Source organism: Gossypium raimondii, chromosome 12 (assembly GCF_025698545.1).
Source record: "Gossypium raimondii isolate GPD5lz chromosome 12, ASM2569854v1, whole genome shotgun sequence".
NCBI lineage: Eukaryota > Viridiplantae > Streptophyta > Magnoliopsida > Malvales > Malvaceae > Gossypium > Gossypium raimondii.
Window position 1 is genome coordinate 56243597 of NC_068576.1, and position 26069 is coordinate 56269665.

The window sequence follows — 26069 nt, forward strand, 5'->3', positions numbered from 1 at the left end:
CACATTTCACACTAGATCAAAATTAATATATAATTTTAAGATTTATGTTGTTAAATGAATAAAAAAATGGTTTTACATACATGATCTATTACAAGCATTTCCTAAGAAAAGTCAAAGATACTCTGTATATGCTGCAAGTGGAAGGCTAAAAATTTCGGTCAGCTGACAACCTCGAACCAATGGAGTTGATGACTTTAACAATAGTAAAGGAGGCTATGTAGAAGTCAGCATTTTGTTTGAACAGATTACTTATATAAATTAAAATTTATTTATCACATTTCACACTAGATCAAAATCAATATATAATTTTAAGATTTATGTTGTTAAATGAATAAATTATTATTGATTACAATTGTGGAGCAATGGATAGATGTTCACATAAATAGATGATGCTACTATCCAAGAAATCTTCATTGTCAATTGGGATCAGATTCGTATTATTCGGCTCTGGGAGCAAAGCTAATGGCAATTATGTCAAATACGACAGCTGAAACAATGGGCGGCCATAACGTTGACCTTGCCTCTTGTTGATTCTTCAACGTAATTTTGGTTTCATATCTAGCAGATGACCCTGCCCACCAACCTTAGCATTATTAATAACGTGATTGCTTGCAACACATTTCAATGCTCACATAACATAGACCCAGAAATTAAATTAAATATGTTTCCTTTTCTTCTTCTTATTCTCCTCTCCTTGTCATGGAGAATTAGTGCTTCAGCTCAACCTGCCGAAGAATTTCTTCGTTGCCTTTCCCTTCGTTTTCACAACTCTTCTTCTATTGCAAAGCTCGTTTACACATACCATAATTCTTCTTACTCCTCTGTTTTGAAATCATCTGCTCAAAATTTCAGGTTCACAACACCTTCTACGCCTACACCTTTGGCCATTGTAACACCATTCCACGCATCCCACATCCAAGCAACAGTTTATTGCTGTAGAAAACATGGACTGCAAGTCAGAACTCGGAGTGGGGGTCATGACTTTGAGGGTCTTTCTTATACTACAGCTTATAAAGTTCCGTTTGTGGTCATCGATTTGGTGAATCTCCGATCAGTTCAGGTTAACGTTGAAAAAGCTACGGCATGGGTTGAATCTGGTGCAACTGTTGGTGAATTATACTATGAAATTGCTCGGAAAACTAGAACTCTTGCCTTTCCGGCTGGTATCGGCCACACCGTGGGTATTGGTGGACAATTGAGTGGAGGAGGCTATGGCGTATTGTTTCGAAAATATGGTCTTGCCTCAGATAATGTAATCGACGCTCGTTTAATTGATGCTTATGGGAGAATTCTTGATAAAAAATCGATGGGAGAAGATCTGTTTTGGGCCATTCGGGGAGGTGGTGGAGGTAGCTTTGGTATAGTTCTTGCATGGAAAGTGAAATTGGTTCCAGTTCCAGCTAATGTTACTGCTTGTACAGTGAGCAAAACGCTAGAGCAAAATGCAACCAAACTTGTTCACCAGTGGCAGTCTATTGCGCGCAAATTTCCCAAAGAAATACAATCGAGTATTGCCATAGCAAGGGTGAATTCAAGTGAAGATGGGAAGATGACGATACAAGCAAGTTACGGTTCCGTGTTTCTTGGAAGCATTGATGAGCTTATTCCATTGATGGAAGAGAAATTCCCTGAACTTGGACTAGTGAAAGAAGATTGCTTGGAGATGAGTTGGGCTGAATCTATTCTCTACAGTGCCCTATCTATAATCGGATTACCATTGGAAACTTTACTTAATAGGACTCAAAAGTCAGCTCTTTCGCAAACATTCTTCAAAGCAAAATCTGACTTCGTAAAACAACCGATTTCTGAATCGGGGTTCGAAGGATTATGGCCCAAGTTTTACGAGGATGAAGCAAAATCCGCAGTTATGGTATTGGTGGCTTATGGAGGCAAAATGGATGAGATTCCTGAGACCGAATATCCATATCCTCACAGAGCTGGCAACCTCTATAGCATCTTATACGTGGTGAATTGGGAAGAAGAGGAAAACAAAAACTCTGAAAAGTTCATGAATTGGATGAGGAGAGTGTACAGTTACATGACTCCCTACGTTTCAAAATCACCACGGGAAGCATATGTGAATTACAGAGATCTTGACATCGGGACTAACAAATTTAACCACGACAAAGGAAGCTATACAGAAGCTAAGGTTTGGGGTCTTAAATATTTTAAGAACAACTTCGACAAGTTGGTGCATGTAAAGACAAAGGTTGATCCCCAAAACTTCTTTAAACATGAACAAAGCATCCCTCCTCTTTTTTAATTTCGAAGTGTAGAATTTTTAGAAGAAATTTATGTATGATGTTTTTATATATCATATAGAATTTCTTTTTAAAATACTTTCATAAGACTAAATTACATGTCATTCATAAACTATTATACATATGATGTAGACTACGTCAATTATAAATTTGTAATAAACTATTATCGTTCCATCACAATTTTTATCTAATCATCTATTTGACTAATTGGCAACCATAGAATTGACTTGTAAAACAACTAAAATTTGAACTCAAATCGCAATTTTGGTATAATTATTTTTAGGTCCCTTGACCTTGACTACTTAATTCTTTTTCTAAAAAATAATGCCACGTAGTAGCATCCAATCAGTCCACATGTTAAGCCATGTCAAATTTTAACATCATTCAAGGAAGGTACCACACTGATAAGTGTAGTTAAAGTTAAGGTATCAAAATCGATTTTTTAAAAGTTTAAGTATCACATTAGAAGACTTGTCAAAGTTTAGGTACCAAATATATCATTACCCATTTCAATAATAACAGACAAGATTATCTATAATAAGATTTTTTTATATAAATAATGTCACTCGATGTGATAGGAATGATCCACATGTCAAAGAATATATGTAATATCTCGAAAATTATTACTGTAATACCCCAAAAATTACTACAGAAGAAAGTAAGTATCCTTGATATAGTAAAATAAGGAAATAAAGTGACAAAAGGAAATTTTTAGTTATGGCAACATTTGCAAGTATATTATGATATATTAATTCAAGAAAGGATTAAATCGCAAAAGTGAGAAAAGAAGAGTAAATACTCAAAATTTGAGGGGATAAAGTGTAAATATGAAAAAGTTGAAGGACCAATTGTTAAAATATTTTATGGGTGGAATAATCCAGAAACTAAGGAAAACAGATGAATTAGGACCAAATTGAAAAGGTGAAGAATATTGAGGGACTAAATCACAATTTTACCAAATTAAGTGATGACTCAAGGATGGAATTTTTAAAGATTATGAAGGGCAAAATGATCAATTAGAAGAGAGAAATCTAGAATGCAATGATGATGTTGGAGATATTTTAGATTAATTAAATAAATAAATATTAGTTTATTAATATTTTAATTTGATTTTTAAATAAAATTTTATTATTTTATTATTATTTTATTTAGTATATATATAAGAAAAGGAAGATGAAGAATCACCATCCCACCATTTTTTCCATGCACCAACGTGAGAAGAAGAGAGATAGAAAGAAAGTTTTACTTTCTTTACAATTTGGTCCTTCCACCAAAAATTTTCTATTTTCACCTAGAAATCAAAAGAATTTCCATATCCATCAAGAGAGAAAGATAACAAGGAGACTATGAGAGTAGAATATCAAGTTAGATTCAAGAAATAGAAGCTAGAGGAGAGATAAAATCAAGTTAAAGTTTGAAACTAATAGGACAAGGTAAGAACATCAAGATTTCAATATATTTTTAAGTTTGATATTATTGAAAAGCATGGAAATGATGTTATAGTAGAGTTTTCTTAAATAAGTTCTTATGTTCTTGATATATTAGTGAAGGAAATACGAGAAAGTGATGGGAAATATTATAGAAAAAAGGAATAAATGAGTTTTAAACTTAGTAATCAACACCTTGCATTAAAACAGTTTTGGACAGCAGCAGTAGTCTAACTTTGAAAAATCACCAAAAATTGTGGGAATCAAATTAGAATATGAATAAAATATGAAATTAAATCTTAATGAGTCTAGTTTCTCATAGAAGAAACTATGTAAGCAATAGAGTTGTAAATCATGAGATATAATAAATTTTGTGAGACAAGGTCAGAATGATTTCGGGTTCCCCTGTTCTGATTTTGGAAAATCATAAAAAAATTGATAAAAATAATTAGGGGCTTATATTTATATTTTTAAATCCTTAATGAGTCTATTTTCAATAGAAACCAACGATAACATCATCTGAATCCCGTACGAGGAGATAATTATTTTTTAGTGAAGAAGGGTTGAAACTGTCAAACAGCAGAACAGTGATGATTTTAAAGAATAAAATGTACTTATTGGCTAAACCATAAATTCTGAAAATTTTATGGTAAGAAGATATGTGAGTCTAGTTTCACAGAAATTTAGCATATCTTAATTCGGAGTTCCGTAGCTCAAGATATAAATAATTTAGTGACTATACCTCAAGTGGACAGCTTTGAATGAACATATAAATAAATAGTAAAATTATAGATAATGTTACATATAAGCATGTTATATACATTAAGGATGTGGAATGGAGAGGAGGAGGAGGAAAATATATGATTACTCAACTAGCATGAGTTTTCATTAAAATGGCTAATTTGCATGTTTTAGGTTCAGGGACTAAATTGAATAAAAGTAAAATTTTAAGGGTAAATTTGTAAAATGAATTGTTTTATTATTTAAATTAATAAATTGAATGAAATATTAATTTAGATCAAGATTGGGTGGAAATTGAGAAAAATAGAAAATTACCAAAATGTCCGTGAATTTTGGTATTTCTTCAATTTAGCCTGGTAAGTTCGTATGAACTATGTTCTGTATAATTTTAATTAAAGTAAATGTTATTTGGTGATAAATATTATATAAATATGTGTTTTATTCTTGGAATTGAATTATTATTGGTAATATGTATAATTATTAGATGCATTGAAATGATTATCAGAAACTTAATTGGGTTGGAAGCTTGTCGGAGATATATCACACTATCCATTGGTTCTATCGGTAATTTTGGATGATTTGATTCTGGTTATAATGGCATGTATAAGTTAAATTGGCCAACGTTAGCTCATTAATGTTTTGATTTTTATTGGTTATAAGTATGAATGCTTGATGAAATGAAATGTCTGTAAATTAATTTGTAAACTCCGATAATGCTCTATAACCCTATTCTGGCGATGGATACGGGTTAGAGGTGTTACATTTATTGGTATCAGAGCTACGGTTTAGTCGATTCTCGGACCGAACATAGCATATGCGAAGTTTAGAAATACATGCCATTATATAACCTGTGATAGTGTGATATCTCTCGACTCTGGTGAGATTTGTTTTACTCATAGACAGGAATGCTTTCCAAACCGAGCTAAATTCCAATAATGTTGAAAGCGATGCTCAAGTATATATAAAAAAAAAAGTTGATTATGATGAATCGGAACTCATAAAGGTATGAATAAATGTTTTATAATACATGATGATGAATATTATGTTATATGTACTATTAAAAGTAAATTATAGTGCTACACGAACTATTGTGCTAATAACTAAATCATAAAATATACAAAAGTAATATAGGAAGTATATGATAAGGATTATTAGGGAATTAGGGATGAATAGTGAATTTTGAAATATATTACATGTGCTAAAGATAGAGAAGATATAAATGCACGAATTATTGGTACAAGAATTAAATTGTAAAACATGTAAAAGTATTGTGCGAAAAGTGTAAAAGTGATATGCATGCATGAAATAATTTGTCCAAGTAGACAGGATTAGAACTATTAGGATATTAAGGGAGTTTAGCGTGCTCTCTGATTATTAGCATGTCAGTGTTCTCTGATTACTAGCACGTCAGTGCTCTCTGATTAATTATATAAAATTAAAATTTCTTTATCACATTTCACACTAAATCTAAATCAATATATAATTTTAAGATTTATCATTTATATATTTGAAGCAATTAAAATTTTGTGTTATAGTTGTTAAATGAATAAATTATTATTGATTATAATTGTGGAGCAATGGATAGATGTCCACTTAAATAGATGATGCTACTATCCAAGAAATCTTCATTGTCAAGTGGGATCAGATTCGTTTTTGAATTCGGCTCTTGGAGCAAAGCTAATGGCAATGATGACAAATACGGCAGCTGAAACAATGGCCCTAGCAGATGACCCTGCCCACCAACCTTAGCATTATTAATAACGTGATTGCTTGCAACACATTTCAATGCTCACATAACATAGACCCAGAAATTAAATTAAATATGTTTCCTTTTCTTCTTCTTATTCTCCTCTCCTTGACATGGAGAATTAGTGCTTCAGCTCAACCTGCCGAGGAATTTCTTCGTTGCCTTTCCCTTCGTTTTCACAACTCTTCTTCTATTGCAAAGCTCGTTTACACGTAACATAATTCTTCTTACTCCTCTGTTTTGAAATCATCTGCTCAAAATTTCAGGTTCACAACACCTACGCCTACACCTTTGGCCATTGTAACACCATTCCACGCATCCCACATCCAAGCAACAGTTTATTGTTGTAGAAAACATGGACTGCAAGTCAGAACTCGGAGTGGGGGTCATGACTTTGAGGGTCTTTCTTATACTACAGCTTATAAAGTTCCGTTTGTGGTCATCGATTTGGTGAATCTCCGATCAGTTCAGGTTAACGTTGAAAAAGCTACGGCATGGGTTGAATCTGGTGCAACTGTTGGTGAATTATACTATGAAATTGCTCGGAAAACTAGAACTCTTGCCTTTCCGGCTGGTATCGGCCACACCGTGGGTATTGGTGGACAATTAAGTGGAGGTGGCTTGGGCCCATTGTTTCGAAAATATGGTCTTGCCTCAGATAATGTAATCGACGCTCGTTTAATTGATGCTTATGCGAGAATTCTTGATAAAAAATCGATGGGAAAAGATCTGTTTTGGGCCATTCGGGGAGGTGGTGGGGGTAGCTTTGGTATAGTTCTTGCATGGAAATTGAAATTGGTTCTAGTTCCAGCTAATGTTACTGCTTGTACAGTGAGCAAAACGCTAGAGCAAAATGCAACCAAACTTGTTCATCAGTGGCAGTCTATTGCGCGCAAATTTCCCAAAGAAATACAATCGAGTATTGCCATAGCAAGGGTGAATTCAAGTGAAGATGGGAAGATGACGATACAAGCAAGTTACGGTTCCGTGTTTCTTGGAAGCATTGATGAGCTTATTCCATTGATGGAAGAGAAATTCCCTGAACTTGGACTAGTGAAAGAAGATTGCTTGGAGATGAGTTGGGCTGAATCTATTCTCTACGGTGCCCTATCTATAATCGGATTACCATTGGAAACTTTACTTAATAGGACTCAAAAGTCAGCTCTTTCGCAAACATTCTTCAAAGCAAAATCTGACTTCGTAAAACAACCAATTTCTGAATCGGGGTTCGAAGGATTATGGCCCAAGTTTTACGAGGATGAAGCAAAATCCGCAGTTATGGTATTGGTGGCTTATGGAGGCAAAATGGATGAGATTCCTGAGACCGAATATCCATATCCTCACAGAGCTGGCTACCTCTATAGCATCTTATACGTGGTGAATTGGGAAGAAGAGGAAAACAAAAACTCTGAAAAGTTCTTGAATTGGATGAGGAGAGTTTACAGTTACATGACTCCCTACGTTTCAAAATCACCACGGGAAGCATATGTGAATTACAGAGATCTTGACATCGGGACTAACAAATTTAACCACGACAAAGGAAGCTATACAGAAGCTAAGGTTTGGGGTCTTAAATATTTTAAGAGCAACTACGACAAGTTGGTGTATGTAAAGACAAAGGTTGATCCCCAAAACTTCTTTAAACATGAACAAAGCATCCCTCCTCTTTTTTAATTTCGAAGTGTAGAGTTTTTAGAAGAAATTTATGTATGATGTTTTTATATATCATATAGAATTTCTTTTTAAAATACTTTCATAAGACTAAATTACATGTCATTCATAAACTATTATACATATGATGTAGACTACGGCAACCATAGAATTGACTTGCAAAACAACTAAAATTTGAACTCAAATCGCAATTTTGGTATAATTATTTTTAGGTCCCTTGACCTTGACTACTTAATTCTTTTTCTAAAAAATAATGCCACGTAGTAGCATCCAATCAGTCCACATGTTAAGCCATGTCAAATTTTAACATCATTCGAGGAAGGTACCACACCGAAAAGTATCACATTAGAAGACTTGTCAAAGTTTAGTTACCAAATATATCATTACCCATTTCAATAATAACAGACAAAAGTATCTATAATAAGATATTTTTTATAAATAATGTCACTCGACATGATAAAAATAATCCACGTGTCAAAAAATATAAAATTTTAATATCATACCAATTAACTTGAAATACACACAAACTTACCACTAAACTAGTGACCTGATTGGTGCTCCACCTTCCGTCTTCATCTCATTAAACTACCTTAGTAATAAATGATAGGTTTTGAAAACAATTAAAATATTATACAACATTATATCTATTAAAATAATAGTTAAATGTTGTGGATAGATTCTGAGTTCAAGCTAGACAAGTTTTGATTAAAGGTGTTCATAGGTCAAACTAAGTAAAGCTCGGGTTGAGTTTAAGCATAATATTAATATTCTTATTCAAGCTTAACCTGACTTAAAATATAGGTTTAAAATGTTATCGAGACTCGCTTATATTTATAATTAGCTAACCCAACCTATTTTAAACCCGTTAATATTGTTTTTAACTTAATATTTAATAATTTTATATATTTTTCCATGGTTAAAATTTTCTTGAAAAATATGAAGGCCATGCTGTATTTTTGTTCTCAATAAAATTAATTGAAATCCATTGATGATATCTTTTAAAGATTTGTTTGTGATTTGATGTTGAAATGAGGGGATTAAAATTAACGATAAGAGGATGAAATCTGAAAAGCTTGTTATATGAGGATGAAAAATCCAACACTAAATTTTCACATAATCATAAGTGTACAGCTTAGCTTACGTCTCCACTTCTTTGTGTTGGTCCAATTAAGGAAGCATCACTTTTCTTTTCTACCAGTGTTGTCTACTTTTCACCCATTTACATGTAGTAAATATTTATAAATAAAATGAACCATTAAGATAAATTTATAAATTAATTAAATCAATCTTTTAACTTTTTACTGTTCCACTCAAAATACGCCCATGAAAGATAAATCCAATCCAACTTCATCCACACTCGACAAGAAACGTACCAATTTTCATTTTGACAAAATTACATTAGCTGCCCTTTTCCAACCAAAAATCAAAATCCACGAAAAGGATGACAGTCAGTCAGCATCTCATGGAAACTCCGCCCCCAGATTCTTTGTTCAACCCTCCCCCCCAAAATATCTTCCTTTCTAAATCCAGATTTTTTTTCTTTTTAATTTAGTCCTCCAGATATTTTCACCTTACTCTACTCGCTCGTCTATTCCTTTCCCTTTTTTAAAAATTAAACATATTTTCATACATAGGGTTAATAATTAATGTTAAAGAAAACCCATATTTTGGATGATTAATTATGTTTATAAATATTATTTTAAAAAATTTAAAAGATTTAGCATAATTATACAAAAAATATAATTAGATAAGTTAAGACAGATGGCAGTTAAGTGCAGCGAGTATAGAATTTTGGTACTCTCCCCAAAGCTCTGGTCTATTTATTTATTAATTTGTCAAAAAGATAACCCAGTCCTTTTTGGCTGCACTCTATCATATAAAACCCTTGAAACCCATTCATAAAGATCGCTTCAATCGAAAGGGAAAAAAAATGAAGAAGGTGATTACCAATTAAAAGAAGAAAAAACCAACCCAACTGTTTGTTTCTCGGGAATCTGAACGGGAAAAGAAAAGGGTTTATTTTTTGTATTTGGCTTAGCTTTGGAAGCCATGAACTCTCACGTGCTGCCCGGCAACAACCAGAACGAGTCATGGACGGACGAGAAGCATGTGCGTTTCTTAAACTCCATGGAAGCATGGTTCGTCCGTACAATGCTAGAGAACAACGATCTTTATCATCTTCGTCTCGACCGTCACCTTCCCGACAGCTCCGAGTCTACTCTCGACTGCAAACGACACAATGTCCAGTCCAGAAGAAAACATGCTTCTTCAGGTAATGTTATTATCAGTTTACCCTTTACATATTTCATCGTCTTAAAGCAACTTCTGACTCTATGAGAAAAAGTTTTCGAGACAATTGATCGAAACTCAAATAATGGTCGGTATTGTTCAAGGAGGAGAACACTTGGATTGATAAAAATACGACCTCCAGCTGCAAGGTTGACGCGATAAGTGTCAATGTGTAGTATTGTTGAGAGTTGGATCAAATATGTATAAGTTTTCGAAAATTGCTCCCTTTGTTCCCATGTTGCAAAAGGGTGCATTAACACAATATCCCTCCCACCGCCATTAAAACTCTGTCTTGTTATCAAGTAGCAAAAGCTGGAAGATTTTTTTCAGTCCGCCGTAAAAAAGGCTATGAAACATTGACTCGTGAATTCATTTTCTTTTTCTGAAAAAAACATTTAAAATGCGTTTTTTTTTTTAAAAACATATAAAAATGTGAAATATGCCTGGAGATATTTATAGCTATGGGTCACTTTACCCTTCTTTTTTAATCATCTTTAATTATTCTTTGTCTTGGTCCATTTTTATGATCCTCAACAATAGATTCCATTATCACAACAAGAAGCAAAATGAAAGTCAAGACTGATAAAAGATCAAAGAGACCATCATCATCATCACAACCGCAGCGGTATGATTCATCAGAAGATCAGGTTGGTCACTTGATCTTAATTGTATGGACCCAGAAAGCTGGCAAAGTTCCAATCTTTGCTACACAATGTCTTAACAGTCTCTGACATTGATGAATTTTTTTTAGTCTTAGCAAAGCAAATAAACTTCTGTTTTTGTTGTTGTTGTTGTTTCTTCTCTCTCTTATAATGTGTGGGGCTCCATTAATTTGATCTGTTTTTTGCAGGTGGTCCCGGAGATCATAAACAGAACAGATGATGAAGATGGTGAGAAAAGATCTTTTCCCAGCAAACTAATATTAAAAAAAAAAAAAAGATAAAATCTTCTTTGATTTGGGACCCTTTTTTCTATTAATTAATTATTTCTTTTTTTATTTCGTTGTGTTGCAATGTAGTGGGTTTTTTTAGTAGAATAGTCGCAGAGAGTTTAATTTGTGTGTGTATGTACACTCTTTGAATAATATTTGGATTTTCTTTTGTAAGTTGTTTTTAGATAATTAATCATCAAATATAACATTATGTTAGAGATAACATAATAATTAAATATCGTCAAGAAATTAACTATGAACCATAAAATGGAAATTTCTAATTTTTATCAAAATAAATTCCTAATTTTCACCAAAATAAATAAATTCCTAATGACTTATGATTAGTGTTGTCAATTTTAACTCTTTTAGTTTTTAATTATTGCAATAAAAATAAAATAAAACTACTAAACTTACTTTATAATTTTATAATTTATATTTGTGTATAAATTTAGTAATTGAGTTATATTTAAAAGTGTTATTTGTATATTTCTTCACATAATTTAGAGAAATCTCACCTTATTTAAGATTAACTGAATACTCATGCCTCATCAAATTAAGAGACCTCAATTAAGATAGCCCCTATTGGTTTTCAGCACACTCTATACATGGATCCTCGTTTCTTTGACTTTGTCGAGTCAAATGGTCATGTCTCCTCTTGTATGAGTGATACGTGAAACGTCAAATCTATTCAGGCTCAACAAATACTTAGTTGGTAAACTTATCAAATTTAATCGCCATCTACCTAAAACACTACTCTACTCCTTCAGTTGTCTACCCAAAATCTGTCTTAGTTTGGCTTATTTAGATCTATTCATGGGTTGGACTACTCACTCAAACTAGAAAGTCTATCCAAAATTTAGGAGGGGTTAGGTAAAAATATTAAGCAAGAAAATTGGTCTTAGACAAAAAAAAAAATTATGCACATTTAAAATATAGGTTAAGTTTGGGCTTGAACATTCAAAGCTTGATCAACCCATTTTAAGTTTGTAATGTTTTATATTATATAATTTATATAACATGAAAATTAAACCTATAGTAATATATAATACTATTATAATGTAAATATTAAAAAATATTAAGATGACTATATAAAAAATTTAATAAATAAAAATATATTAATATATTAAATATTAAGATGACTATAAACCCTCAATCCAAGTGGGGTTGGGTTAGACAAACATAAAATATCATAATATCGTGTTTAGACTCAGCTCAAACTCAGCCCAGTCCATAAAGACGGATTTCTTCCACCATGTGAACTATCGTCTCCTCCTTCATAAGTATACATATTTTATTAAAAAATTAATAATTGATCATGCATTTCGGCTATACATGTATGTAGGTAATTGATGTAAGATATTTTTCGGATATCTTCATCTAAGATATTTTGGATCTGGAAAACGTAGTACTCACTTTGATAAATATTCTTACAATATATATATAAGAATAATATAGTTAAAGGTGACAGGATATGAATAAAGGAGATGTCGACAGGGACATAGAAGAAAAAGAGAGAGATTTTGAATGTTGGCCACGCTGGCCTTATCCTCATAGTGTTGGTTGCTTAATCATTTTCACCATACATAACACCTAAGCAATACTAGACACAGAGGAAACTTTAAAACATGTCATTTGGAGCTACAAAATAGCAATTACATGTTTTGACATGTTACCAAATCTGATGTTTTTGAATTTAGTTAGGGGCAAAAAAAAAATTATAATTTTATCATTTTAATAGTCTATATCTTTATAATTTTAAAAATTAAATCGAATTTTTATCATTTTAAGAGGTTAAACTACAATTTACCCTTATTAATTTGCTATTGTTTTTAATGTGTTTGGTTGGTTTAGTATTTTCTATTACTTAATTGCTGGTCACTTTATTTCTAACCATAATTTATTATTTTCTTAAGAATAAAGTCAGGTAAGATATTTTACTTTTGATGTATGTGTTGGGTGCAATCTATATTTCAATTTTATGATATGATTTAGTTGAGTCGAGTTTTTTAGAATCATTTATTATATTTATTTTTTGATTCTCGATTTTTCTTTCATATTAATTTTTATTTTTTGAAATTTTAGACTTATATTTTAATAAAAATCAGTTTTGTTTTATAATTTTTTGAATATTTAAAAATAATAACTTTTAAAGTAAATAAAAAATAATCAATAATTTTTATAATGTAATTTAAAAAAGTATTCTTATTTAGAACTTTTAAGCTATTTTCACTATTTTAAAAACAACACATTTATTTTTATATTATAAAAATTAAAAAATTATAAATTAAATAAAAATAGAACCCGGTTCAAACACCTCAAATCTAATTATTTTCTTTTCTTGCTGAACCCTAGAGAAACAAGAGATTTTTTACTAGGTTGACAAGATTGAGATATTGAGTATTAAAGTTCAAATATTAATTATGAAAATTATATGTGGACTAATTAATTAAATTGAAATTAGTTAAGTAATTAGGTTGGGACTTAATTACAATATTTTAAAATCGTATCAAAATTAAAACTCTAAGCCTCCCTAATTCATATATGCTTGCTGCCCAAAATTTAAAGTTGAATTCACCAATCAAAGAATTCATCTATCAATAGCCGATTGAATTTTAGCTCGATTGATATAGGCATCGTTGTCAATGCAGGAGGACGTGGGTTTGAGTATGTTGGAGTACATTATTCTCTTATTTATGAGTTGAAGGTGGACTATGGGTAGTTCTAAACATTATATCAAAAAGCACAAATATAATTAAAACTTATAATGAGATTATTAAAAAAAATAAAAACCATTCACCACCAGCAGCCGAGATGATATATTCAAATAATAAACTCATGTAATTAATTACATTTTAAATATTCAATTAATAAAATACACTTACTCGATTCTTTTGCCATATATATCAGACTCATAGTATATACTGCACAGAATCAGTATTGATGTTTAAAATATATAAATAAAATTTAATTTGGCTGGTGCTTCTATATTTTGTTATTTGTAATTTTTAATTATCAATTTTTAAAAAAAAAAAGAAATTAAGGGGAATCCAATAGGTTATAAGTATGTCATTGTCCATTCCACGAAGAGATCCGTGTAACGAGGAGAGTACATATGGGGTGATTAATATGTAAGACGCAACAAAGCACATGGGAAGAGGGTGACATGGTCCTTTTCACAGTGTTCCAAACTATACAAATTTTTATTTTTCTAAATACAATTTATCGGGAAAATGATAGTATCAAGATTTGAATTTTAATTGCTAGGGTTAGAAATTAAATTATATATTTTCACGATAATAAAAATATAATTTTATTATTTTAATACTATATATTTTTATAATTTTTAAATGATTAAATCAAATTTTTTTTAATCATTTTGGAGGGCCAAAATATAATTTTATCATTACTAATTTAGAATTTTATAAATTATAAAAATATTTAAATAAAAAATTTTCTATTTTAAGGAGAACCGAGACCCTTGCCAGCCTCCTCACTCTGCCTCTACGTTAGGGTGTTAAGAGAAGAGCCTCAATCATTGTTTCAACGGGACAAATTTTTTTTCAATAACATTGTATATCTTAACCAAGGGTGATATTATCATAATAAGTAAGATTTCAACTTTTTAATATAAATATCTTTAAATTTTTACAAGATTTTTAATATAAATTCATTAACACGATATATATATATTGATATTTTATTAATTTATAAGAATTATAATTTTTACAGGGAAGAAATTATGGGGTGTTTAGTAATCCAACCCATAATTTTATGTCAATCAGATTTTCATTTTAATGTAAGGTGTTCAAGAGATGTTAATTGAATCACCATTAATCAAACAAATAGCAATTTAAAAATCCTTAAACATATTAAAAATTAAAAAAATAAGTTTGTAATAACTAAATTGAAATAGTAAAATTAGTGATGCTCATGCCCAGACCAAGCTTATGTAAAGTATTTAGACCACCTTTTCAAGCTCGGGTTGAGGTTTACTTTTCTTAAATCAGCTCGAGCTCGACCCAAGCCAGCCATATTTAATTTTTTTAGATTAATTTTTATTTAAAATTAAATCTTTTAAAAATATAATAGATTTAATGTACTAAAAAAGGTTAAAATAAAAGTTTTCTAACACATAAAAATACATTAAAAAGTATTTATATTAAAAATATTACCGTAAATATAATAAATATTTTATTATATTAAAAAACACAAATAAATATAATAAATATTTTATTGTATTAAATATAAATTTTATATTTTATATTTTGAGTTGGGTTGGGTTGGGTTTGGGTAAATTTTTTTAGGTCTTGACTCTTGAGCAATGAGTTTAATTGTTATTGATTTAGTGATTTAATATAAATATATATAATTAATATAATATTATTTTATAATATAGTATTCGGGTTGGGCTGGCTCAGGTAAAAAATACTTACCCATAACTCGACCCATATATAAAACAGGCCTTAAATTTTACCTAAGCTTATTTTTCGAGTTTCGCATTTTGTCCAAACCCTCTCATTTTTTATAGACGGATCTTCGAACCTGGATAGGTGGTCCAGTCCATGAGCAGATTTAAGCATAACAAACATTTATTTATTTATTTATTTATTTATTTTTCTGTTTTTATTTTCCTTTGGATCAACCGTAGAACCCAAAACCCAAATTGTTTGGAAATTTGGAATTCCTATTGGGTCTTTAATGGGCATTTGGGCAATATTAATGAGAAACTAGATTATTCGGGTAAACTGCAGAATTAGTCACTCAACTATTAACATGTTTCTAGTTTAGTCACCTAATTATGAAAATTTTTAATTTAGTTATAACGTTTTAGGTAATTTCTATTTTAGTCACTCATATTTTAGATTATTTTTATTTTTGATCACTCTCTATTAAATAGTTAATGTGACCTTTTTCTAACTGGTATATAACACATTTTAATCCTCAATACTTACACATTCTATCAACTTGATCTCAATTCTAATAACTCAATAAATTTAACCCTTCACATCTACAAATTCTATCAATTTGATCCTTAAACACATATAATTAAATATAATTATAATTATATTTAAACACATATAATTAAATCTTAACAAACTTGCCGATTGAATTTTAATTCAGTTAGCATTAGCATTATTGTTAATGTAGGAGCTCGTGGGTTCGAGCGCACTAAAATGCATTTATCTTCTTATGATAAATCCCAAAATTATACATGAACTATGGTTTAATATGCAATTGTATACATGAACTTTGATTTTATGCAATTTTATACATGAAAAATTGATTTGATCCATTTAGTGTAAATTATTAACACAATTATTGATATAACAATATTTTATATTTATATATTCATACATAAATAATTATATTTATCCAATATAAAAATAAAATGATGTATTTATTTCTTTAAATATGTATGATTAAATCAAAATTAAAGTTTTAAGTATATATTTGAACCACAATTAGAGTTTTACGTGTTTAATTACTCCAAATTAAAAATCATATATACAATTGCATATTATCTCAATTTCGAGATTTATCCCTTAAAAGATCTTGATAAACTTATACTTAACCATAAAAATAGATAAATTTTTTAATGAAAAAGATTAATCTTTTTTAATATAATATATATGTACTAATTTTTTTTTTAAATCGAAGAGAAGGTTTTGTACATTTAAACATTTATGAGCGAAGAGCGAAAGACACAGATTTTTGATGGTTGGAACTTCAGACTTCTTTAAGCCCTCCATTGAAAGTTCAAGTCCGACAACACACAAAGAAACAGGACGACCCAAAGTCACAGACTTCACTTTCCCTTAACACAAACATCGATCTCTGTTCTCTGATCTCAACTTAACAACACACCCCAAAATCCTTTGGAGCAAAACCAACAATGTTACCCTTCTTTCAACTTTACTCCAATCTCATACTCCAAACCTTATTCTCTTTATCCCTCACTTTAGTCCTCACTTTCCTCAAAATCCCTGTTTTCTTTCTTCAAGGTCTCCACACTTACATCCACCCTGATAACGTTGCCGGCCACCACGGCGGCCCTGCTTCTTCTTCTTCCGGTGTTAGAGCCGCCATCCGTAGACCTTCAGATTCAGGTTCTGGACTTGATGGTTACCAATCTTTATCTTCAAGAACCAATACTGAGCTCAAAAAGAAGAACAAATCTAAAGACAAATTCGAATTCGATGAAAACAATGCACAGATCTTTAGGCTAAAACTCGATGAGGGTCATCTTCAAACAAGGCTTTTTTACAATGATTATCACAATTCTTTCGTTTTTTCCTTTGTGGGTATTTCTTGTTTGTTGCTTTACAAGTATTTAGGTTACAAACAAGATTCTGGGGTTTTAGCAAATGGTGATTTGATACCAATTATCTTTGGGTTTATTGGTTTAATCAAAGCTTTTTCATCACTTGCAAAGATATCGTTTGAGAAATCTGGTTCCAAGAGATCTGAAAAGCAATTCAGTGCAATTTTTGGTGTTTTAGGGTTTATTTTAGGGATTATAATTTGTTCTGGGATTGGACCATTGGTTTTTGATTTCCATTTCGATTCAATTGAAGGGTCTTGGAGGATTTTTGTTTCTATATTGATGGGATTCATTGCTGGTTCTTTATATATGCCTGCTGGGAAAAATGCAAGATCCTTTTGGCTCGGTACTGATCAACTTAGATGTAATTTATCCATAATTTCTTGTGGATGGTTCTCTAGATTGATTCTATATGCCAATTATATATTGACTGTGTTTACTGCTTTACTTTGGATCAATCCATTTGTTGAAATCCTTAGTTTTGTGAGTTTTTCGAAATCCGAATTTACCAGATTTAGGCTTCTCTGCTTATTGCTTTCCGGAGTTTTACAAATCGTCTCCTTACGTTCGAACCTGCAGATGTTTTTGAATGAAGCAGTTTTGTCTTGGTATCAAAGATTGCATGCCAGTAAGGTCCCAGATTTGGATTTTAGCCGTGCTAAGGTTTTCCTGCATAATCACTACTTATGCCTTGCAGTTGTGCAATTCTTTGCTCCATCGGTATCGCTTCTTCTCTTTCTCGGCTTATCTCAGATTGATACTAATTCGTTTGATAAGTACAACCTGGTTAAAGAAGTTGCTGTGTTTATGGCTTGGTGGATCGTCTTCATCTGGGCGGTTATTACTTCGGCAAGTCTGGTGTTTTACCGACGCGGTATTCTGTATGTTTTCTGATAACTCGGTTTTCTGTAGTTGTTGGCCTTTGGCTTAGATTTTTTGCTTGTAACAGATGATTACATACGTTTTTTTTGTATACGTCGTGATTGAATACATGCTGCAAGAAAACTCTTTGAGAATGTTATTTCATTTATAGATGTAGTTAAGAGATTTTCAGATGTATGCCATCGTAGCATGATTGGAGAATGGCTGAACATTTTCGGTTTCTTATCTGTTTACTGTTTGGAGAGCCATAAACTGCTATTTTCCGAACAAATGGTTTGCTAGCATTGCTCCGTGTAAACCATTTTAGTTTAAAGGATCTCTCATCGGTTCATGATATATCGACCTGCATTTTTTCTATCATATGAGGTAATATAATCCTTTCACATCTCATGGTAGCTTGTCTTGTAAGGAAGAAACTATAACTATGTTATGTTGCTTGCACACAATGAAATGTTGCTTTACATTTAAGATTTTTGAACATGTTTAATCATGATGTCTTAAGAACTTTAATGGGTTTATATATGATTCCGTAATACTACTTTTTATAAGATTTAACACTAAATAAATTTCAACTCGTAATAATTACATAATACAACCCAAAAACCCCATTGTGATATAAATGGAACCCAAGACCTTTTTTTTTTTTTTTTTGTAGAACATAAAGATCAAACAATGGAAGAAAAACCAAATCAAGCATTTATTTCTGAATTGCATTGATGCTCTCTACTACAGCTCCTTCTGCCCCAAAACATGCTTGAACAGGTTGTTCTCTCTAGTCTCGGTCCTTCAAGTTTATCCTGTTCTATAGATGTTGCTTGTGAACGTCTGGGGGATTCTTCTTGTGTTTCTGCTGTTGTCTCTCGATGTTCGAAAGAGGGGCAAGGACTGTCGTTGCAGGTGCATAAAGGGATGGCGACAGAAGGAAATGGGCTACAGGTAACTGGACAGAAAATGTCTGAAGAGACCGATGAAACACGATTCTTTCTGATCTCTGAAGTTGGTGATGGGCAATCTGCATCACGGGGATGAAGCATGCATGGTGTACATAGGCCGAAGGAAAGCTGTAGCTTGATTTCTTTTATTGGCGAACTCGGCAACTTGACAAATGAGAGGATGCCGTGTCTACAGAGAGGGCATGGAATAGAACCTGTTGGGGCAACCATGTTGGACGGAATGTGGCTTGTTGAGCATAGATAGAGTGCACACCTTACGCATAACTCATGCCCGCACCCTGAATTCGATGAGTAAAAAACAAATAAGTACAGCAGTTTAGTCGTATGATAGAAAATGTATTAGTGATGTTAATAACGAAAAGAATTCCCGGCTACTTTTAGATGCTATCTTTGCTACTTGCATTTTCCCACTAGAACAGAAACGCAACAAATAAAAGGGGTATTCCCTGGTGCACAAGGCTCCCAGATCTGCAAGGGTTGAGTGAGGGTCGTTTATAGTATGCAGCCCTGCCCTTGCCTTTTCAAAAGAGGCTTTTTCCATGACTCGAAGGGCAAAACCTTACAGTTGCTAACTGGAATAGAAAACCCAAATCACGAAAACAGTAAGTTGAAGACATACCTTCAGCAGCAACACTACATGCTCTCTCAAGGCAGACGGCACAAGTATCGACATCATCCGAGGAGGTTGTTGAGGACTGCAACCCACATTCTCTGCAAACAATAGTCAAAATGAACGCTATGCACACCAATTGATAAACCATAAGCATCCAACTATTTACGTACTAAACTGAAAGTCAACTAAGATTTTTAGCACTAAGGTTATGGATTTGCTGGATTAAGACTCGTATTGCCTTTGAACATAATTGCCTGCAATATTATGGCAAATAAGACATGAAATACTATAGCTCTAGCTAGTAAGTACTCGAACCATTTTAAATTTAGAAAACTGCAAACAAATTTCAAGTCTTATTTTCTAAACTTTTCCATGGTCCATCATCCGTAGGTAAGTCATTAACGCCAACAATGCATCATGGGAAAAATGGTAAAAGAAGGAATGATAGCAAAAACTTGCGAAACTTCAAGCACACCGATAGTAGTTTAATGTAAATTAGGCCGTGTCAATTGTGACCGTGGTAGTTATATTATTACCTTGCTATGTTGAGTACACTCAAAAGAGGCAAGGACAAGTAGTTGGATAAAGGAAATCTTGGTATAGTTGAGTCGGAATTAGGTGCCAACAAGGGCTCAAGCCAATGACGACCCCACATCCTGGCAACATCAAGCGGCAGCCACCTGAGAAAATACAGATAACTCTCTGTTAGCCATGATATGTTCAGAACCGAAATCAAAACCATACTAGAAGACCAAAACAAACAAGAGCAAAAAACAAGATCAGTAGGGCAGTTTACCCGTTGCAATTCAAAGTCATTCTACTGGCTCCTCTTGCTAGAAGGATCTGCAGACAAAAGAAGAACGTTATTACACTATTCAAGATATATTCCGTATGGATCCAAAAGTGTTGTTTATAAGCCTTGCCTGGCAGCATTTCAAGTTTCCCCCACAAGCAGCATAATGCAAAGGAGTGCTTCCAGCCCCTGTGCATAAAAACAAAAACCATATCACCCGGAAGATCAAATCAAAAGGCAATCATCCACGAAGATAATAAGAAAACGAAAATGATACCTATCAAATCCACTGATGTTCCAAAATGAAATGTGACCGCAGAGACATTGGCTTGAAGGTCTAATAAAAGTTGTACACAATCAAAATACCCATTTAATGCAGCCATATGAAGAGCAGTAATCCCACCATCGGCTGCCTTATCCACAAACCTTGACAATGCACTGCATCGTGAAAAGTAACATGATTAGCACAAAAGCAACAACATCCATCACTTTTGGCTTTAAATGATGAGAATGAAAATATCCTTTTTGATTAACCTTTTTCAAAATACAACATGCAATGAAACCAGGACCAAATTCTCATTTAAATCGAAGATGCACATGCCGATTAAGTGAAGTAACGGAACACACACCTCTGATCATTTTTGTTCTTCACACCAGAATCCCCTCTTTCACATTCTATTTGGGTGTTTATAGCTTCAAAAGAAGCACTAGGAACAAAATCAGCAACAACTAGTCTTATGCATCTTACATGTCCATTTACAGCAGCAAAATGTAGAGCCGTTCTCCCACTTAGATAATCTGCTCTCGTAACCTAAAACAGAAGTAATAATATAACAATTGCCATTAACTAAATTAACAAACATTTGAAAAAGTTTCCTTTTTAAGTCTTTAACAAAATTAGGAAAAGGAAATTTCATTAAAAACCAGATGATGCTCTCACATTGCATCTGAAAAGCAGAAGGGTTTGTACAACTTCCCAGCGCCCATATCTACATGCTTGCATCAATGCCGTCTTTTGATTCAAACATAAAGAAAGACATAAAAGTTAGTTATAAGGCAGATATAGGGTCCATTTGTTGTTTAACAAGGAGTAGAATTTCAAGTAATAGATACTTTGAAGCCAGCTTTGGGTTTCTACAGAATCAGATTTGGAATCTAAAATCATGTTTCAATGAACTCTCAAAAACCCAAAATAGTCTATTCTTTTAGAAATATTAGCCGACCAGAGGGATTTTCTTTCAAAATATGTCATCAAATAACTCCAAAATCCCAAATCCATGTAATCAAATACCAAAATTTTCCCAACACAACGTGAAATTTAAGAATAAAATAAGAAACCCAGATAAGAAAAATGTAATATCAGTTACCTGTCCACAGTAATTCCTGGAGTTAACATCAGCTCCATTCTCGAGCAATAAAGCAACAATCTAAGAAAAAAGAAACCCAGAAAATAAATAGAACAGGAAATCAAAATATTATTAAAAAAGCAAACACTGACTGAACATTGTATGATCCAAAGGGGAAAAACAAAGAAACCTCATTGTGGCCTTTAGCAGCAGCGAAATGAAGAGGAGAATTAAGGCCACCGAAAGTGGAATATTTAGCGAGACATGGATTGCAATTCAAAAGCATCTTAGCTTCTTCTAAATCCCCATCTCTCGCCGCCGACACTAATCTCTCCCCTGAAGCTGAGCACCCAAATGAATTCCCCATTTTGATTCACCTCTTTGCCTCTCCCTCTTCACTAAAGTATCTGTTTTTACGATTTACTGAAGTTTTTTTTTTGGTGTTCTTTCTTCTTCTTCTTCTTCTTCTTCAGTATGGGGATTCAAATTAGGTCAACTGTCGTAGAACATAATTCAAATAAAAAAAATTAAAAATGTAAATAAAAATGGTTGCAGAGGGATTTTCTTTTCTATTTGTTTGTTTGTTTATTTTCTTTTCTTTTTGTTTGTTTATTTCTTGTTGTTTGCAACCTACGGTCTAACTTTTTTTTAACCTTTCTTTTATTTATTGGGTTGATTGCACCAAACCTCTACAACTATTGTTTATATTTTAAATTGATCCTTACACTTTAAAACATGTGTAACTTTTTTTTGGTTGAAACCAGGGCATCCAACAACACTGGCAATAGTGACTCCCCTCGTTATAGGAGCTCTACCATGAAATGTGTTTCATTCTCGTAAACGACGATTGAACCTTGACCATATAGTTAAGTAACGAGGTGAGCTACCACCACGCTACTCATTGTGGTTTAAAACTAAGCATATTGGTCAGTTTCTTTTATCATCTTAATCGTGAATTTAGATATTAAATTTTAGCTTGGATCTGACTTGAGGAGTATTTAGAACAGGAATGTATCTATTATATGAACAACTAGAATGAAACTGTTCAAAAAAATCCAAATGGTATTAATAAAATTTTAAGAGCATTGTTTTCTCTCTTTTAATCTGTCATATCAAAGTGTCCATGTAATATGTACATACATATTTGTAATTATTTTAAATATATTTGAGTTGGTAATTTACGCCGAAGTTAATGGTTAGGCTGTAGAAAGTGTTGATTGATATAAGACTATTAATTTGAGGATTTAATTAGAAAATTTTAAAGTTCAAAAGCAATTTAAGATATAGGTTATAGTTCATGGATATGAAGTGAAATTAATCCCCGAATTCTCTTTCTAGTTCGGTCTAACCAACGGTTTGTTTTGGTTTGGTTTGTTTTGTTTTTTTCTTTTAACAATAATTGGATGACAGATGGCAGTTTCACACTTCACTCCAGAATTGTTATCCTAATCCGACATCACACTTCAAATGTAATAAAATTGAAAAAACAAAAAATATGTTTAATGGTGGTAACTATACAACTTTTAAAATGAAAATCATAATTTTAGTCATTTTGATGAAAATAAATAGTTTTAAATTTTAGATTTTATATTTATTTTACCGTATTAAAATAAAATTACTATCACTCAGTCTCTTCTTTCTTCTTTTTCACCCTGTAATTAAAACTTTAGGGTGAAAATAATTTATATAATCTTTGCTTTCAAATTTAATTTCTTTTTTAAGAAAAATTGGAATGAAAGGTAAGATATTAATATTATTAAGATTAGTCAATTTGTGTATTAGGTATTTATTTTTCTCGATTGAAAAAAAATTAAATCTAAAAGTGGAAATTATTTAAAATTTTTCACTTTAATACTTTAAATTACAGAGTGAAAAAGAAAAGAAAAGAAAAACTGGGTATTGTTGATTTCATTTTAATAGTTAATTTCTATATTTTAAATTTTTATATAAATATTTTTGAAGTCCAAGTGGATAATTTTGTGAATTTTAAAATAAAAGCGTGTCTTGTAAAAATATTAAAATTTTAGTGACATCAATTTCGGTTAAGATTTTAGTTATTCAATTATAAATTTGCTGGTTAGCATGTAGTATCATTGTTGGCAAATTTTCAACTCCATAAAAATAATCATATCTTATTATTAAAATTAATTATAGAATAATGATAATAATTAATATATGTGACCAACTACTTTGACTAATGCAGAAATTAAATTTATTAGTAGTTCTTCAACAGTACTACTCTTTTTGTTTACTTGCTTTTAGGAGTAACTATAAAATACATTATTAATTAATTTCAATATTACAATTTACTTATAGGAGAAAAGCATGTTGAAAATTTTGAAGATGACATTGTTAGTAATGGTAGTCATGAACCTCAAGTATAACTTTTAAAACAGTCATAGATATTCTTTTTTCTATTATTTTTCCTACAGTTAAATTACTTTTTGGAACCTAAACTTGGTAATTATTCGTACGTTAGGGCTTAATTTTTTTTTGTCTAAGTAGTCCCTAATATTTACTTGAAAGCCTTAAAGCTCGAGACATTAATATGGAAACAATTGTCAAGTTCAATTATCAATTTAGACAAAAAAACAAATTTCAAGCCCAATAAAACAAATACTTAGTTTAAATCCCGACATGAGAATAATTACCAAATTTAAAGTCTAATTTAGATAAAAAAAAAGAATCAGATTTTAATATAAAAATTATTACCAAATTCAAGTCGAAATAGTTATTTAACTTTTTTTATCAAATTTCTAACTATAAGTTAATGTAATTTTCTAATATTTATGTTATAAAATACACATATATAATTTTTATGTAATATAAATTACATAATAAATATTACGATTTAAAATCAAACTGAGTTCGATCTTTGAAGCTCAAACCGTTAGATGATGATCAGACGAGCAGGTGGAAATGGATGAATGGTTTCACTTGAGAAACTGTGAACAGACCAGTAAGATTAGTCTCATACAATTTTATCTAACGGATTAGGTGTGTTTGGTGGGCAACGTGGGCCCTTGATATATTCTTATAATTCTGAATATGATAAAAAGTTAAAATATATTTAAAATTTAATTCATCTATTTCATTTTAATAAATCCAATTCTTCTATTTTCGAATTTAAAAATAAAAATTTAATTGTTATTATCATTAAATTTTTATATTAAATTCAAATTCATTTTAATGTTGCATATTTATTGAATGATTTTTTTAAATTTCAAAATAATATATCAACATATTTAATTAAATAAATTTTAATATTTATTTAAAATATAAAAGACAAATCAGCAAATACTAAAGAGAGACAAAATGAGTAGTTGGTAGGGTTGTAAATTAAAATAATTTAACTAATTTATGAAGAAAGATTAAGTTTTAAGATGAATCATGCAATTTATTCAAGCAATGTCCCTACATGTTAAAATCAAAACTTAGTGGGAATTATTAATAATGTTTCACTCCTAAAATAATATTAAATCATGGCAACATGTGCTTCATCAATGATTTTGATCAAACTACAAGCATCCAATAACTTTTAAGTCCATTATTAAAGATAATAGAAAAAACAGTATTTTAACCAATAATTTAAAGGCCAAATTAATATTAATCTCTTTTTTTTACAGAATTTAAGGATAAAAGAATGTGGTGGGTATATTAAAATAAAATTTTGTTTTTTTAATCTCATTACATAACTTTTTTTTTCTGTGTGTAACCCGGGTGAAGTCAGAAAATTATTTTTAAGAGTTAAAAATAAATTATAAATTTTGTGGGGCAAAGTGTAATTTTATCATTATATTAATTTACAATTTCACAAATTTTGAATGAACTAAATGAGAGATTTACCATTTCTGGAGGGAAGGGCCAAGACCCTTACCTGTCCTCCGTCACTCTCTTCCTGAATCTCATTGTAATTCTTTTTTCTCTCTTTTTTGGTTCCTAGTTTCCTTGACATAATAAGCAATGTTTTTAGAATTGGATTGTTGGTTGAATCATTCAAGTCACTGGTTTGTTTTGTCAATTCAACTAATTTGGTTAAGAAATCATTTAAAAATTTAAAAAAAAAAACTCAATTCAATCACTGATTCGATCC

General features: G+C 31.2%; 4 protein-coding genes and 1 pseudogene across 5 annotated transcripts; 4 read left to right on the forward strand and 1 right to left on the reverse strand.

The window, feature by feature from the left end:
- Positions 1-562: 562 nt before the first annotated feature.
- LOC128035389 (berberine bridge enzyme-like 28) lies at positions 563-2383 on the forward strand. The gene has a single exon (XM_052624964.1). It carries the CDS (start codon positions 566-568, stop codon positions 2261-2263), a length of 1698 nt encoding a protein of 565 aa, XP_052480924.1. The 5' UTR covers positions 563-565; the 3' UTR covers positions 2264-2383.
- Positions 2384-6232: 3849 nt separating this feature from the next.
- On the forward strand, positions 6233-7942 carry LOC105765559 (berberine bridge enzyme-like 28; annotated as a pseudogene).
- A 1760-nt stretch (positions 7943-9702) lies between these two features.
- LOC105765560 (uncharacterized) lies at positions 9703-11241 on the forward strand. The gene is made up of 3 exons (XM_012584740.1): positions 9703-10119; positions 10677-10783; positions 10987-11241. Exons 1-3 carry the CDS (start codon positions 9897-9899, stop codon positions 11077-11079), a joined length of 423 nt encoding a protein of 140 aa, XP_012440194.1. The 5' UTR covers positions 9703-9896; the 3' UTR covers positions 11080-11241.
- A 5500-nt stretch (positions 11242-16741) lies between these two features.
- On the forward strand, positions 16742-19604 carry LOC105765563 (uncharacterized). Of its 2 annotated transcripts, XM_012584742.2 has the most exons (2): positions 16742-18270; positions 18927-19604. In XM_012584742.2, the coding sequence occupies exons 1-2, from the start codon at positions 16961-16963 to the stop codon at positions 18931-18933; spliced, it is 1317 nt and encodes a 438-aa protein (XP_012440196.1). In that variant the 5' UTR covers positions 16742-16960; the 3' UTR covers positions 18934-19604. The 2 variants fall into 2 exon arrangements, with proteins under 2 accessions (XP_012440196.1, XP_052481071.1); XM_052625111.1 differs by lacking the exon at positions 18927-19604 and having other exon boundaries at positions 16742-18496.
- On the reverse strand, positions 18811-22580 carry LOC105765561 (E3 ubiquitin-protein ligase XBAT33). Its single transcript, XM_012584741.2, has 10 exons — positions 22167-22580; positions 21998-22057; positions 21571-21642; positions 21260-21441; positions 20908-21068; positions 20761-20819; positions 20634-20680; positions 20374-20517; positions 19844-19935; positions 18811-19502 (listed from the first exon to the last, which is right to left on the reverse strand). Exons 1-10 carry the CDS (start codon positions 22341-22343, stop codon positions 18961-18963), a joined length of 1536 nt encoding a protein of 511 aa, XP_012440195.1. The 5' UTR covers positions 22344-22580; the 3' UTR covers positions 18811-18960.
- Between the last annotated feature and the right edge of the window lie 3489 nt (positions 22581-26069).